This window comes from Oryctolagus cuniculus, chromosome 2 (genome assembly GCF_051225735.1).
Source record: "Oryctolagus cuniculus isolate XC-2025 breed Fujian yellow rabbit chromosome 2, ASM5122573v1, whole genome shotgun sequence".
Classification (NCBI taxonomy): Eukaryota; Metazoa; Chordata; class Mammalia; order Lagomorpha; family Leporidae; genus Oryctolagus; species Oryctolagus cuniculus.
The window spans coordinates 159676387-159691753 of NC_142868.1; the positions used below are offsets into that span (position 1 = coordinate 159676387).

Here is a 15367-nt window from a genome sequence, read left to right on the forward strand (position 1 = left end):
CATAGCAGAGAGCTGGATGGGAAGCGGAATAGCCAGGACTTGAACCTGCACCCATACAGGATGCCAGCACTGCAGGCAGTGGCTTTACCTGCTATGCCACAATGTCAGGCCCCTATAGACTATCTTTAAAAAAGTGAAAAATCTAGCATTTTTGAACCCTTCTTTGGGAAAAAGAAACAAAATCAGATTTAAGGAGGTCATATCATTTTTGGATTTAACATAAAACAAGCAAGCTAGAAGGTGAATAAGGAGTCACTGGGTTTAAGAACCAAAGTTGGGGCTAGCATTGTGGCACAGTGGGTTAAGCTGTTGCCTGCAATGCTGTCATCCTGATTCAGAGTGCTGGCTTGAGTTCTGGCTGCTCTGCTTCTGATTCAGCTTACTATTAATGTGTTGGGAAAACAGCAGAACATAGCCCGAGTACTTGGGCCCTGCTACCCACAAGAGACCTGGATAGAGTTCCAGGCTCCTGGCTTTGGTATGGACTAGCTCCAGCTGTTGTAGCCATTCAGGGAGTGAAACAGTAGATGGAATGCTCTTTCTTTCTCTGTCTCTCCCTCTCTTTATATCACTATGCCTTTCAAATATATAAAAAGATATCTTGAAAAAATAAATGAACAAAAACAAAATTCAAGGGCAGTTATAGGAAAATACAAACTAGTCTAAGTAAAAATGCCTTCAGGGCCACCACCTGCAGTGCTGGCATCCCATATGTGTGCTGGTTTAAGTCCCGGCTGCACTACTTCTGATCCAGCTCTTTGCTATGGCCTAGGAAAGCAGTAGAAGATGGCCCAGTTTTTTGGCCCCTGCATCCGCATGGAAGACCTGGAGGAAGTTCCTGGCTCCTGGCTTCAGATGGGCACAGCTCCAGCTGTTGCGCCCATCTGGGGAGTGAACCAGCAGATGGAAGACCTTTCTCTCTCTCTCTCTCTCTCTCTGCCTGTCTCTAAGTTCTAACTTTCAAAAACATAAATAAACCTTAAAAAATGCCTTAGGCCACTGTCTAACCTATAAATAATTCTCTGTATGAAAAAAAAAAACCCTAAATCCTTGTTACATTTCTTTATCTTACAATAAAATCTCAGAAATCACCACTGAGAGTTAAATTTATATGGAAGATCCTTACCTTTGTAGAGATTCAGGAGAGGTGTAAGATGTTGGTGCTGAGGGATAAGGTTGTTTCTTCAGTGCCTGTATAAGATTGGGTTTGTATTCTGGATCAACACACCATAATGAACCTTTTCCATTAACCTAGAAAAAAAAATATGTAAGAATTAATAACCTGGAATTTTTATACATACATAATCAGTATCTGAATTTTTTTTAATTTTAAAAAGATTTATTTGTTTTATTATTTGAAAGATAGATAAGAGAGAGAGGAGAGAGAGCAGGAGAGAGAGAGAGGATCTTGCATCCACTGGTTCACTCCCCAAATGGCCCAATGGCTAGGGCTGGGAAAGGTCAAAATTAGGACCCTGGAACTCCATCCAGGTCTCCCACATGAGTGACAGGGGCCAAAGCACTTGGGCCATCCTCTGCGGCTTTCTTTGGTGCATCAGAAGGGAGTTGGATTGGAAGTAGAGCATATGGAACCAAACCAGCACTCATACGGGATGATGGAGTCACAGGCAGTAGCTGTACCACCACACCAGCTCCTAGCTGGATGTATTTAATATATGTACTGGGGGTGTGGGGAACCTCTAGTACCTTTTGAGTACAATACAAAGGTTGAATTGAGCTTGCTACTTATGACGGTAGTCATTATGTGATGTGTAAGATTTCCTTTAATTTACAAGATGAGTGAGATTCAAATTAAATTCTAGTTTTTATATTATGCCTTTCTATTTTAAAAATTCTCTAAGCTCGAATTACACTTTACAACTACATTAAAAATTATTTAGGGGCCTGCACTGTGGCACAGAAGGTTAAGGCTCTGCCTGCACCGCCGGCATCCCATATGGGCACTGGTTCGAGTCCTCGCTGCTCCACTTCCAATCCAGTTCCCTGCTAATACACCTGGGAAAGCAGCAGATGACGGTCTAAGTTCTTGGGCTTCTGCACCCACCTGGGAGACCTGGAAGAAACTCCTGGCTCCCTGTTTCAGTGTGGTCCAGCTCTGGCCATTGTGGTCATTTGGGGAGTGAACCAGTAGACAGAAGATCCCCCTCTCTCTCCCTCTCTCTTTGCTTCTCCTTCTCTGTAACTGACTTTCAAATTAGTAATAATAAAAATAATAATAATAAATAAATCTTTAAAAAAGAAAAAGAAATAGTTCACCTTATAAAAAATTATTTAAGCAACAATAAAATGTACTTGTTCCCTGTTCTTCACTCTTTCTTGTAAGAATTCCTGTAGGATGTAAGCTATTATGATTGAAGGTTAAATGTGATGATCAACATTTTCCAAATTCTTTTTCAAGATAATATGAATCTAACTGAGGCTTTTATCTCTGAATGTCACATAACTATTAAAAACATCTAACATATTTGAGAGACAGAGAGCAAGCTCCCATTTGCTGGTTCACTCCCCAAATGCTTGCAATGCCCCTGGTCAAAACTAGGAGCCCAGAACTTAATCCTGGCTTCCGACATGGGTGGCAGGAACCCAATTACTTGCATCATCATCACTGCCTCCCAGGTTTCCATTAGTAGGAAGCTGGAATCAGGAGCTGGATCTAGGATCAAACCTGGGTACTGTGATATGGGATCCAGGCATCTAAACAGCTAGGCTAACCACCTGCCCCTACATTATAATTCTTAAAGCAGAATGACATAGTGAAAGAAAACTGTCCCAAGAATTTAAAACTGAAATCCTAATCACAAGTCATTTAATATTAGAGTTGGTCCTCAACTTCACATTTTACCTACAAAACAACACAACAATCCAGGTCATTTCCCTGAGCTGTGATAATATTCAATTTAGGTAATTTATATGCAAGTAACAAAGAGCTGCAAAAATAAGTGAATAATAATGGGCTATTCTGAAACTGGCATACAGTAAGTATTTATTAAATGTTTGTTGAATAAGAGTATATTCCTACTCCTTTACTTCCAAGAGATGAGGGAGTTTTTTTCAAAAAAAAACCTTAACAGTAAGAACAAAAAAAACAATCAATTCTGAATAAAAGATAAAAGTTTGGTGGTAAAGAACAAGGGATAAAATAAATTTAAAAAGGAAAAAAAAATTTCATGTCTGTGGGAAAGTATAGCCACTGAGTGTGAAGCATTTTTAAACATCCTAGCAACTTAAATACATAGGGCAAGAAAAATCACAAATGTAGTATCATATTCTTTATAGAAATACCAGATAAACAGGGGCAACTCTGTTCTGGTATTCAATATCAAAATGTCACTTGAACTAAACTAAACAAGTATTTAACATTTTTTTTAACTTTTATTTAATGAATATAAATTTCCAAAGTACAGAATATGGATTACAATGCCCCCCCCCATAACGTCCCTCCAACCCGCAACCCTCCCCTTATCCACTCCCTCTCCCCTTCCATTCACATCAAGATTCATTTTCAATTATCTTTATATACAGAAGATCAATTTAGCATATATTAAGTAAAGATTTCAACAGTTTGCTCCCACACAGAAACATAAAGTGAAAAATACTGTTTGAGTACTAGTTATAACATTAAATCTCAATGTACAACACACTAAGGACAAAGATCCTACATGAGGAGTAAGTGCACAGTGACTCTTGTTGTTGACTTAACAAATTGACACTCTTGTTTATGGCATCAGTAATCACCCTAGGCTCTTGTTATGAGCTGCCAAGGCTATGGAAGCCCCCTGAGTTCACTGACTCTGATCATATTTAGACAAGGCCATGGTCAAAGTGGAAGTTCTCTCCTCCCTTCAGAGAAAGGTACCTCCTTCTTTGATGACCCATTCTTTCCACTGGGATCTCACTCACAGAGATCTTTCATTTAGGTTTTTTTTTTCCCCCAGAGTGTCTTGGCTTTCCATGCCTGAAATACTTTCATGGGCATTTCAGCCGGATCCGCATGCCTTATGGGCTGAGGCCAGAGTGCTGTTAGGACATCTGCCATTCTATGGGTCTGCTGTGTATCTCACTTCCCATGTTGGATCATTCTCTCCCTTTTTGATTCTATCAGCTAGTATTTGCAGACACTATTCTTGTTTATGTGATCCCTTTGGTTCTTAGTCCTATCATTATGATCAATTGTGAACAGATATTGATCACTGGGACTAGTGAGATGGCATTGGTACATGCCACCTTGATGGGATTGAATTCGAATCCCCTGGTATGTTTCTAACTCTACCGTTTGAGGTAAGTCAGCTTGAGCATGTCCTGAATTGCACATCTCTTCCTCTCTTATTCTCACTCTTATATTTAACAGCGATCACTTTTCAGTTAAGTTTCAGCACTTAAGAAGAATTGTGTATTGATTACAGTATTCAACCAAAAGTATTAAGTAGAACAAACAAAAAAAAATACTAAGAGGGATAACATATTAAGCTGCTCATCAACAGTCAGGGTGAGTGCTGATCAAGTCACCATTTCTCATAGCGTTCATTTCACTTTAACAGGTTTCCTTTTTGGTGCTCAGTTAGTTGTCACCTATCAAGGAGAACAAGTGGTATGAGAAACAGTGACTTGATCAGCTCTTGTCCTGACGGTTGATGTACAATGTAATACTTTATCCATTTTAGTATTTTTTTTTTTGTTCTAGTACCATTGGTTGAACTCTGTAATTAACACACAATTATTCTTAGGTGTTTAAATTTTAACTGAAAAGTGATCCCTGTTAGGAATTTGGAAAACATTATGTTGAGTGAAATAAGTATTTAACATTTTGATTTTTTTCTAACAAAGGCCAAATTTTACAAATATATTTCTGAATTAAACGATGAAAGTTAAATTAATGAAAATTCAGTCACCTGGCCCAATTGATACATGCATTCTGATGACAGGGAAATAAAACTTCAAAGCATCCTTTTCTCCAAAGTCAATTCATTTTCATATAGAAAAGATTTGCATGAATTACTTTTCATACACTGAAGACAATTATTTTAGCAATTCTAGTCATATTCTACTTTAGTATTCTTGAGCTTATACTCCTAGAAACTGTTTAGTTCAAGTATACTTTTAAAATTCTACTGCGAGAGGATTGCAAATTGTTTTGATCACAGAATTGACTATTTCCTTTAAACAGCAAATTGCAAGAACTGGTATTGAAAACTCACAGTTTCAGGCCAGTTAAGTATTTTGGGTATGGTCTCAAATAACAGTCTGGTTATGTTACCATAGCAGCACTTCCTTTCAGTGGGTCTGTTCATGAACTAGAAGTATCAAGAGATAAAACTATTCATTTGGTAATCTGTGTTTTTAGAGTTTATTCAAAACAGAACTTATTTTAACTAATTCTTACTTAAAAACTTGGCTTCTGTATTATTGTGTTTAGATGGTAGAACATGATTAAGAGTTTTAGAAATATTGTTTTAAACTAAATTCACCCACAACAAAATAAATCCTTTGTGCAACAGAAATAGGAAGTGCACATTCTCGCACTATTTTGGGAACTCTCTAGGTTTTGAAGAAATGAGGAATACACCAAGAGCTGAATTACAAAAAGAATTAAAAAAATAAATTGGGGGGCATATTCAGCACAGTGGGTAAGATGCCCCAAATAGGACCCAAGCCCATTTCAAATCACAGAAATTGAGTGCTGAGTCTGTTTCCAAATCCCCTTCCTGCTAATGAACAACCTGAGAGACAGCAGTGATGGTTCGATACTTGGGTCCCTGCCACCCATGTGGGAAATCTGGAATGAGTTTTGGGCTCCTGGCTTTGGCTTGCTTCAGACCTGGCTGTTATGAGCATTTCAGGAATGAACGAGTAAATGGGAGCTCTCTCTGTCTCTACCTCTTAAAAAATTAAAATTTAGGCCGGCGCCGTGGCTCACTTGCTAATCCTCCACCTACAGTACCGGCACCCCAGGTTCTAGTCCCAGTTGGGGCGCCGGGTTCTGTCCCGGTTGCTCCTCTTCCAGTCCAGCTCTCTGCTGTGCCCGGGAGGGCAGTGGAGGATGGCCCACGTCCCTGGGCACTGCACCCACATGGGAGACCAGGAGGAAGCACCTGGCTCCTGGCTTTGGATCGGTGCAGCGCGCTGGCTGTAGCGGCCATTTGGGGGGGTGAACCAACAGAAGAAAGACCTTTCTCTCTGTCTCTCTCTCTCACTGTCTAACTCTGCCTGTCCAAAAAAAAAAAAAAAAAAAAAGAGAGAGAGAGAGAAAAATTAAAATTTAGATATTAATGTTTAAGACAAAACCAAGGCCGGCGCCATGGCTCACTAGGCTAATCCTCCACCTAGCGGCGCCAGCACACCGGGTTCTAGTCCTGGTCGGGGTGCCAGATTCTGTCCCAGTTGCCCCTCTTCCAGGCCAGCTCTCTGCTGTGGCCTGGGAAGGCAGTGGAGAATGGCCCAAGTGCTTGGGCCCTGCACCCCATGGGAAACCAGGAGAAGCACCTGGCTCCTGCCTTTGGATCACCGCGGCGGCCATTGGAGGGTGAACCAACGGCAAAAGGAAGACCTTTCTCTCTGTCTCTCTCTCTCACTGTCCACTCTGCCTGTCAAAAAAAAAAAAAGACAAAACCAAAACCAAACCATAGGGGAAGTTTTGTGTGATGCATTCTGAAAAATTTATGAGATATTAACAGGGGAAACAGGGTAAAGGGAATATGGGAATTCTTTGTATTACTACATCACAACTTCTGTAAATTTAAAACTATTCTGAAATAAAATGTTAATAATATTTACAATTAATAAAGCCTGTTATTAAAGTTATGTACCAAGAGCAAGTGTTGTTGCACAGTGGGCAAAGCTGCTACCTGTGATACAGGTATCTCATAGGGTCCCACCTGCTCCATTTCCAATTCAGCTCCCTGCTAATGTGCCTGGGAAAGCAGGAGATGACTTAAAGTTGGGCCCTTGCACCCAAGTGGGACACACAGATGAAGCTCCTGGCCCTTGGCTTTGACCTGGCCATTGTGGCCAACTGGGGAATGAATCAGCAGATTAAAGATCTCATTCTCTCTGAGTCTCTCCCTCTCTGTAACTCTTTTAAATAAACTAGCTGATCTTTATTTTAAAAAAATAAAGTATAGGGGCCGATGCTGTGGTATAGCAGGTAAAGAGGTGGCCTGCAGCACTGGCATCCTATATGGGCACCAGTTTGAGTCCTGGCTGCTCCACTTTGGATCCAGTTCCCTGCTAGTGTGCCTGAGAGGGCAGTGGAAGATAGCCAAAGTGCGTGGGCCCATACACCCATGTGGGAGACAGGGGAGGTTCCTGGCTTCTCACTTCAGCCTGGACATTAGGGGAGTGAACCAGCAGATGGAAGATTCTTTCTTTGTTTCTCCCTCTTTCTCTCTGTAACTCTGCCTTTCAAGTAAATAAATAAATCTTTTTAGAAAAATAATGAAGTTATATACTGTAACTAGTAGTACTAGTAAAATAAAGTTTATCACCCTTTTACCCAATAAAGTATCTCAGTTATGTTCTAAAAAATAAAACAAAACAAAAACCCAAATCAAACTGAACCAAGCCTAAATAAAACAGGATTCCTTTCTTTCACTGAACATTCAAAAATGCTCACTAATTGTCAAGTTGAGATCTTTGGACCTGTAACCATGGTATATGGATAAGAGAAAAAAAAGCTACTCAGCAGCTACATAAGCTGGTTGAATAAGATTACTACTTTATAGTTTATCTGGAACTTGCTATCATGCCTTCTTTTTGGGATTATCATCATCTCTAAATAATAGCTGTTCATCAGAAAAATGCTGTCAAGGTAACCAAATTCAATTCCAACATTTAATGGAAGTATAACTTACCTCGTTTCCAGATTGGAAGAAAAACACTTTCATTCTTAGACATTGATTCAAGAATGGTTTCATAAACAAAAAAAAAAATCCATATGCATTCTCAATCCTATATGAATGTATCTTTTTCTGCTTAAATCTTAGACATTTAGACAAAGTGATCTATTGATTTTTATGCAGAACATCACTCTACAAGTTCCTTCTCTCCCACCCTGACTTGTGATAGTCTGCCAATTTTTGTTCCAATATTACAATTTCTATATTTATTCCTGAATATTTTATTGGAAGATGACTTCTTTAGTATCAAATTCTACTTATACTCTGTAATGTATCCTTTTCCATCCCTTAGCTCTTAATTCCTTAATTCCTTTCTTTCACTGAACATTCAAAAATGCTCGTTAATTATATTAATAATGTACAGATTTCAAAATTATGGACAACATGTAAGTCCCTTTTGAGCTCTACAACAAATAATCCACATATTGCCTTGAAGCTTTTATTACAAATATCCCTATTCACATCTTCTTGTGTGTTTTGAACATTATTCAAGGGGTAAGATTAGAATTTTATCTGCTAGATCAAAAGATCATACACATTTCTAATTCTAATAACCACTGCAAGGGTACCTTAAAGAACAGTCATACTAATCTATACTTCTATCAATGATTTAAAACTATCAATATCTCCCCATGTCCTTGCTTACTTTGATACCATTCTAATGGGAAAAAACTGTTTTTTTTAAACACTGTTATGTTTTTAATTAACAAATGTTAATTAAATTATGACTAAAAGATGTTGAATGTATATTATCAAAAGACTCACTAGGGAAATTTTAAATGCATAAACAATGGTAAACAGCAATACTAGTAACTATGAGGGTAAATCTTAAAAAAAAAAAAGGTAACATACAACAATAATGTAATTTCTGGTATTAGAAACAATAGCAACTAGAGTATAACATTACCAAAGTTAACAAAGAAAAAGTAATGGAATAAAGGAGCACAGAGAATCAATTCAAAAGAAAGCAAAAGGGGCTGGCATTGTAGCATAGCGGGTAAACCTACAGCCTGGGACGCAAGAATCCCATACGGGCACCAGTTCATGTCTCAGCTGTTCCTCTTCCAATGCAGAAAATGCTTTGAGAAGTGACTTCTGAACAAGGCTTTAAGGAACTAGTATTTCCATAGACAGAAAATTGCATTGTAGACACAAGAAACAAACTAAACAAGAACTGTTTATAGTATTCTGGATAGTAATAATCTAGTGGGGATAGATCATAGAGTAAAGAAGAAATAAAAACTACAAAAACAGGTAGAGGTCAATTGGGGAGGGCCTTGAAAACTACACTAAGAAGTCTGGTTTTGGGGCTGGTGCGGTGGCACAGTGAGTTAGGCCATTGTCTGCAGTGTGGGCATCCCATATGGGAACCAGTTTAAGTCCCAGCTGCTCCACTTACCAGCTGTGCCTGGGAAAGCAGCAGAAGATGGCCCAAGTCCTTGGTCCCTGCACCCACCTGGGAGACCTGGAAGAAGCTCCTGACCCCTGACTTCGGCCTGGCCCACTCCTGGCCATTGTGGCCATTTGGGGAGTGAACTAGTGGATGGAAGATCTCTCTCTCTCTCTCTCTCTGTGCCTCTCCTCTCTCTCTCTCTGTAACTCTGAATTTCAAATAAACAAATATTTAAAAAGAAAAAAGGTCTGGCTTTTATTTGCCATACAAGTTACTATTCAATAAAGTTTCTTTCGCAAAACTGAAGCAAAATAAGGCTCAAAGAGACTAGCTCCATCAAGTCATATGCCTGGATCTAGAAACACCTGATTTCAATCCTCTGCATTTACTCCTATATTATGTTATTTACATAATAGTTGAATTTGATGACAAATGAGGAAGATGTGAACTAGGCCAATGTTACTGCAGAAATGGAAAAAAACTGCCAGAATCAAAAAGCAATTCCTCCTACGTGTTTGCAGGTACTATTAGATATTGTGTTTTCTAGCTTCTAACCCTGGTTTTGACAGGTTTTGCAGACAATGATCAATTTACTTTACCTACATGGGTCTCATTTTCCTGGTTATAAAATAAGGATGTTCAAGAGGATAATCTCTAAATTCCTTTGAAATTTAGCCCAGATGACTCAGATTTCTAGTTTAGAATCCTAGACAGATCCTAGGAGGAGAGAGAAATAAAGTTCAATATTTTACACAATGAATTTGAGACATCTCTACATCTAATATTTAGTTGCAAATTTAGGTCTGAACTTTAGAGAGAGATGTGGGAATCACTGGAATACAGGTGGTAAATAAAGCCATGGAAATGGGTGAGATTACCCATGAAAACAATGAAATAAAACAAGAACAAAAAAAAACCAGGGTGCCCAGGTAAGGAAATGGAGAACCAGGCATAGTGTCATACAAGCCAAAGCAAAGGTGAATTTCTGAGCTTATCATGTCTCATGATGTAGTTTTAGACTGGCAAGACAGAAAAATCAGTGGATTTAGAGAGTAGTGATAAACTGTGGGGAGCAACTGGGAGCAACTCGGACTAGACTGTTACTGGAATTAAGACTTATTCTATGCATCTGCTCTCCCACAATATGGCGCTGGGAGAGGAGGAAACAGCTTCTACACAGCTGCCTCCAGTTCAACCAATAAACTGTAGGACCTGCTCCTGATTGGAGGAGAGCAGCATACTCGGCGTGTGGGCAGCCGAGTTGGGATTGGTGGAAGAGGACTATAAAGGAGGAGAGAGACAACATGCACCAGGAACATCTAAGGGGAACATCTATCTGAAGGAACACCTGTGCAGCCCCCGAGAGAGCCGGCCGGCCGGTGGTGTGCCGCTCCCCCGTGGAAGTGGGGAAAGTGGCAGGGGGAACCGCCCTTCCACGGAGGTGGAAGGGTCGGTAGCCAACCCGGGAAGAACCAGCAGCAAACCCGGGAAGGGCCGAGCAGACAAAAGAACAGCGCAGGGTCCTGTGTCATTCCTCCACGAAGAGGGGGAGCGACAATAAACAACGGTTCAAATGCTACATCTTCACTGAATATCATCTGTTTATACACTTTACTGACTATTAACTTTGGCAATGAATGCAAATGCTGTTTAAAAAAAGGTACTGCTCTGCTGTTTACATTGTCACAGTAAAATATAGGAAAACGTCATGGTTTTCAAAACCTCTCACTGATTTGACCTCAAAGATGAAGTTCAAGCAACCTAGCATATTTACCTCCCTTCATGCTGTTTTCCCACCCTGTTCTCCTTCATTCTTAAGCCACAGAATATGTCGACCCATGCCTCACGCGAGCTACATGCAGAATATACTAATTTTCTACACTCAGTGTAGTCTTTCTATACCTTCTCTATCTATAGAAAGCTTTTTTCAAAAGATATTCTAAAAGTCAACTTTTTCATAAAATTGTCCCACTCAAGGCAATCACTAATCATCTGCTTTTCTTGATCACACAGTACTTTGCACATGCTGCCAATACTATATTTCTTTTTATATATGGTTAATTATTTGCCTTCTTATTAAAAACTAAAACTCCATCAAGCCAGGAACCATCTAAAAGTGCCTCCCATACATCTATTGGACTCACAGTAAATTCACTTACTTTATGTATTGTGTCTCTTATTGGACTGAATTTTTTCCCCCTACACATATGTGCCTCAACTCAAAAGCTGGTCCCAAACCTTAGCATTTCCTTAGTATAAATTTCATTGATAATAAATTTTCAAGATACAATTATAACAACAGACCTATAGAATCCCTGCTGCAATTTTTATTGAGTGTTCTATCACTTAAAAGTTCTTTCTTTGGAGAAATGCCTTTACCCAATGACACCAATGCTAAGGTGATTCCATTACAAATATTAAGGACTGAGGGGCAAATGTTTTGTTTAGTAGTTAAGATGCCAGATGGGATGCATGTATCCCATACTGGAGTGTCTGGGTTTGATTTCCCAGCTCCAGTTCCTGACTCTGGATTCCTGTCCATGCATATCTTGGGAAGCAGCAGTGATGGCTGAAATACTTGGTTCCTTGTCAACTAGGTGGGAAACCCAGATTGAGTTCTGGGCTCCTGACTTTGGCCTGGCCTAGCCACAGCTACTGTGGCCATTTGAGGAGTTGGCTAGTGGTAGGGGCTCTGTCTGTCTTCTCAAATAAATAAAAATAAGGGAGCCAGCATAGTAGATTAAGCCATCGCCTGGGAGAACAGCATTCCACACGGGCACTGCTCTGCTTCCAATCCAGCTCTCTGCTAATGCTCCTGGGAAAGCAGAGAAGGATGGCCCAAGTACTTGGACCCTAGCACCTGCATGGGAGACCCAGATGAAGCCTTGTCTCCTGGCTTCACTTTGGTCCAGCCCTGACCACTGTGGCCATTTGGGGAGTGAACCAGAAAATGGAAGATCTCTGTCTCTCATTCTATCTTTCAAATAAATAATCTTTAAAAATAAATAAAGGCCAGCGCCGCCGCTTACTTGGCTAATCCTCCGCCTGCAGCGCCGGCACCCTGGGTTCTAGTCCCGGTTGGGGCGCTGGATTCTGTCCCGGTTGCCCCTCTTCCAGGCCAGCTCTCTGCTGTGGCCCGGGAAGGCAGTGGAGGATGGCCCAGGTGCTTGGGCCCTGCACCCGCATGGGAGAACAGGAGGAGCGCAGCGCACCGGCCGTGGCGGCCATTTGGGGGGTGAACCAACAGAAGGAAGACCTTTCTCTCTGTCTCTCTCTCTCACTGTCTAACTCTGCCTGTCAAAATAAATAAATATAAAAAATACAGATAAATAAAAGAGGTATAGTAAGCTCATAAAGTCAGTAATTTCCTAACTTACAAGTTTCAAATTCCTAGCTCACTGGTCATACTAGTTTTCATTTTGAGATGTGATGCAGAAGAAATTTTGTTTTACTCAAACAGAGCTTACTATTTACAATAGCTTACATAATAAAGTGAATCATAATTCCCTTTAACATAAGAAAACAATTAGTAATTGTGTGGCAGGGAGCTCCTTCTCCACCCTCACTTCCTGCTATTACAAAATACTGGGACTTCTGTCTTGGACTCTATTTGGATCTTGTCACTTGTTTGCCCTGATGAACTCAGGATGTCCTATGAAGAGGTCCATGTAGCAAAGAACTCAAATTCTGAATGCAACAGCCTACAAGGAACAGAATGCTGAAAACCATGTGAGTAAACCTGGAAGCACATCCTTTCCTATTTGAGCCTTGTGATAACTGTGGCCTTATCAGAGACCTAAAACAGAGAATCTCCTAATCTACAGAAATGATTGCTAACCAATGTTATTGCTTTGGGGATGATATTGTGGGGCAACAGGTTAAAGCTGCCTCCTGCAACATTGCCAGTGAGGGCAGGTTTGAGTCCTGGCTGCCTCTCTTCTGATCCAGCTCCTTGCTAATGCATCTAAAAAAGCAGTGGAAGATAACCCAAGTACTTGGGCCTCCTCACCTACATTGGAGACCCAGATGAAGTTCCAGGCCCCTGGTACGGTTGCAACCATTTGGGAAGTGAACCACTGGATGGAAAATCTTTCTCTATGTAGTTCTCCCACCTTGTGTAATCTCTGTATCACTGCCTTTCAAATAAATAAATAAATCTTAGAAAAAATGCTGTTGCTTTAAGCTATTAAATTTTGGGGTAATTTGTTACATAATAATAGATAACTAATACAACTTCCTTTAGGTTAGGTATAAGATGAGAAGGTATTCTAATGTCTTGCTATTCAACATGTGTCCATGGATAACAGCATTAGGATCACCTGGGAGTCTGTCAGACATGAGAGTTGCATTCTCCATTCCAGACTTCCTGAATTAGAACCTACATTTTAACAAGATTCCAGGTGATAAAGATGTACATTCAAGTTTGAATAGTATTCATCCAGAAAATCCTTCAGTCATTAAAAATATAATTACCTGCTCTTTTAAAAATTCTAACTAAGGAGAGTTCTGCTTTCACTTAAGATGCAGAAAGCCATTAAGAAAAAATCACTCACTCTAACAAGAGAAAAAGAACCCAACAATTTACAAAATCATAGTTTTTCAATGAGTGCATCCAGGAGCTAAGGCTAAGTTGCTACATGGCAACTGAATGAACTAAATTCTAAAGTATGACAGGGCCCTATGAGGAGTGATGTAACATATGAATTGTTTAACTTTTGCCAGAGCACAGAAGTGGTAATCATAAAAGAAGGTAAGAAAAAAACTACTGACATTTTTAACAAATTCTTAAACCAAGAGTGAACTAGTGTGATGGTTTAAGGATCACCAGCATTCTTCTTTTTTTGGACAGGTAGAGTTAGACAGTGAGAGAGACAGACAGACAGAAAGGTCTTTCTTTTTCCATTGGTTCACCCCCACGTGGCTGCTATGGCTGCCAGCTGGCGCGCTGCGCCGACCCGAAGCCAGGAGCCAGGTGCTTCCCCCTGGTCTCCCATGCTGGTGCAGGGCCCAAAGACCTGGGCCACAAAAGAGAGCTGGACTGGAAGAGGAGCAACCGGGACAGAATCCTGGGTGCCGGTGCCGCAGGCAGAGGATTAGCCTAGTGAGCCGCGGCACCAGCCGCATTCTTGGAAAGGAAAAAGAGTCTGAATCCACTGGCCAGCTCTTTTTCCATGGGCTCCATCTGGTGCTCTGGAAGAAGGCTGTAGACAGGTCAGGAGACCTAAGGAAGACACCCTGATAGAGGAATACAGATAGACAGATGATGCCAAGGCTGTAGTAAGGATATCAGGCATAACTCACACATGCTCTGGGCCCGGAATAAACAAGGTAGAAAGCAAGTGCTGTATGACAGGCACAAACTGGCAGCACCCTGGACTCTTCTTTAATACAATATACAGCTGCCTATTACTGACTGAGGGAGAGGCAAAATATCGACCTCATTATAAGCTCAGGTAAAGGATGGCTACTGCTGATAGAAGTTTAAAACCCAGCTATCCTCATATTCCCCTGACACTGTGCTATGAGTCATTAAGAAAGATAAGAAATCTGCTCATGTCCATATTCCACAATTTTATAGTGATCTATTGCTACTGAGAAAGGGAGTGGTTGCTCACTTTGCCCACAACCTCCCAGTGATACTAGGCAGAGTTTACCTATCACAGTGAGAATGAACAGGAAATTGGTCTGAACTCTAGAATAGAGTTCAACAGGACTATCTACGACAGAGCTACCCTAAATCTGTGCTGTATAATATGTCACTAGCCACATGTGGATAGCTGGTTATTGAAGAGTACAGTTCTAGACTCTGAGTAGCTGGAAAGCCTGTCTACTCTTGGAGGAGACAAGAAAAGCCTCCTCTTTGAGAAACACAGCCTGTTTAAGATTACAACTGGAAAAGAAGAAACAAGAAACCTATCCTGCCCCTTCCAAGAGCCTTGCACAGTTAAACAACAGTCATCTACTTATTAATGTGGGAGGTGTATAGGGCTGGCGCTGTGGCTCACTAGGTTAATTCTCCGCCTGTGGTGCCGGCATCCCATATGGGCGCCGGGTTCTAGTC

The 15367-nt window shown here is 40.6% G+C and overlaps 1 protein-coding gene across 17 annotated transcripts in view; it reads right to left on the minus strand.

Annotated features, from left to right (window-relative positions):
• The window catches only part of FOXN2 (forkhead box N2), a 78975-nt gene that overhangs the window by 25776 nt on the left and 37832 nt on the right, over positions 1-15367 (minus strand). For all 17 annotated transcript variants that reach the window (XM_070069167.2, XM_070069162.2, XM_070069168.2 and 14 more), the window contains one exon: positions 1127-1251. In XM_070069167.2, the coding sequence (XP_069925268.1) occupies positions 1127-1251 (125 nt within the window). The remainder of the gene's footprint in view (positions 1-1126; positions 1252-15367) is intronic.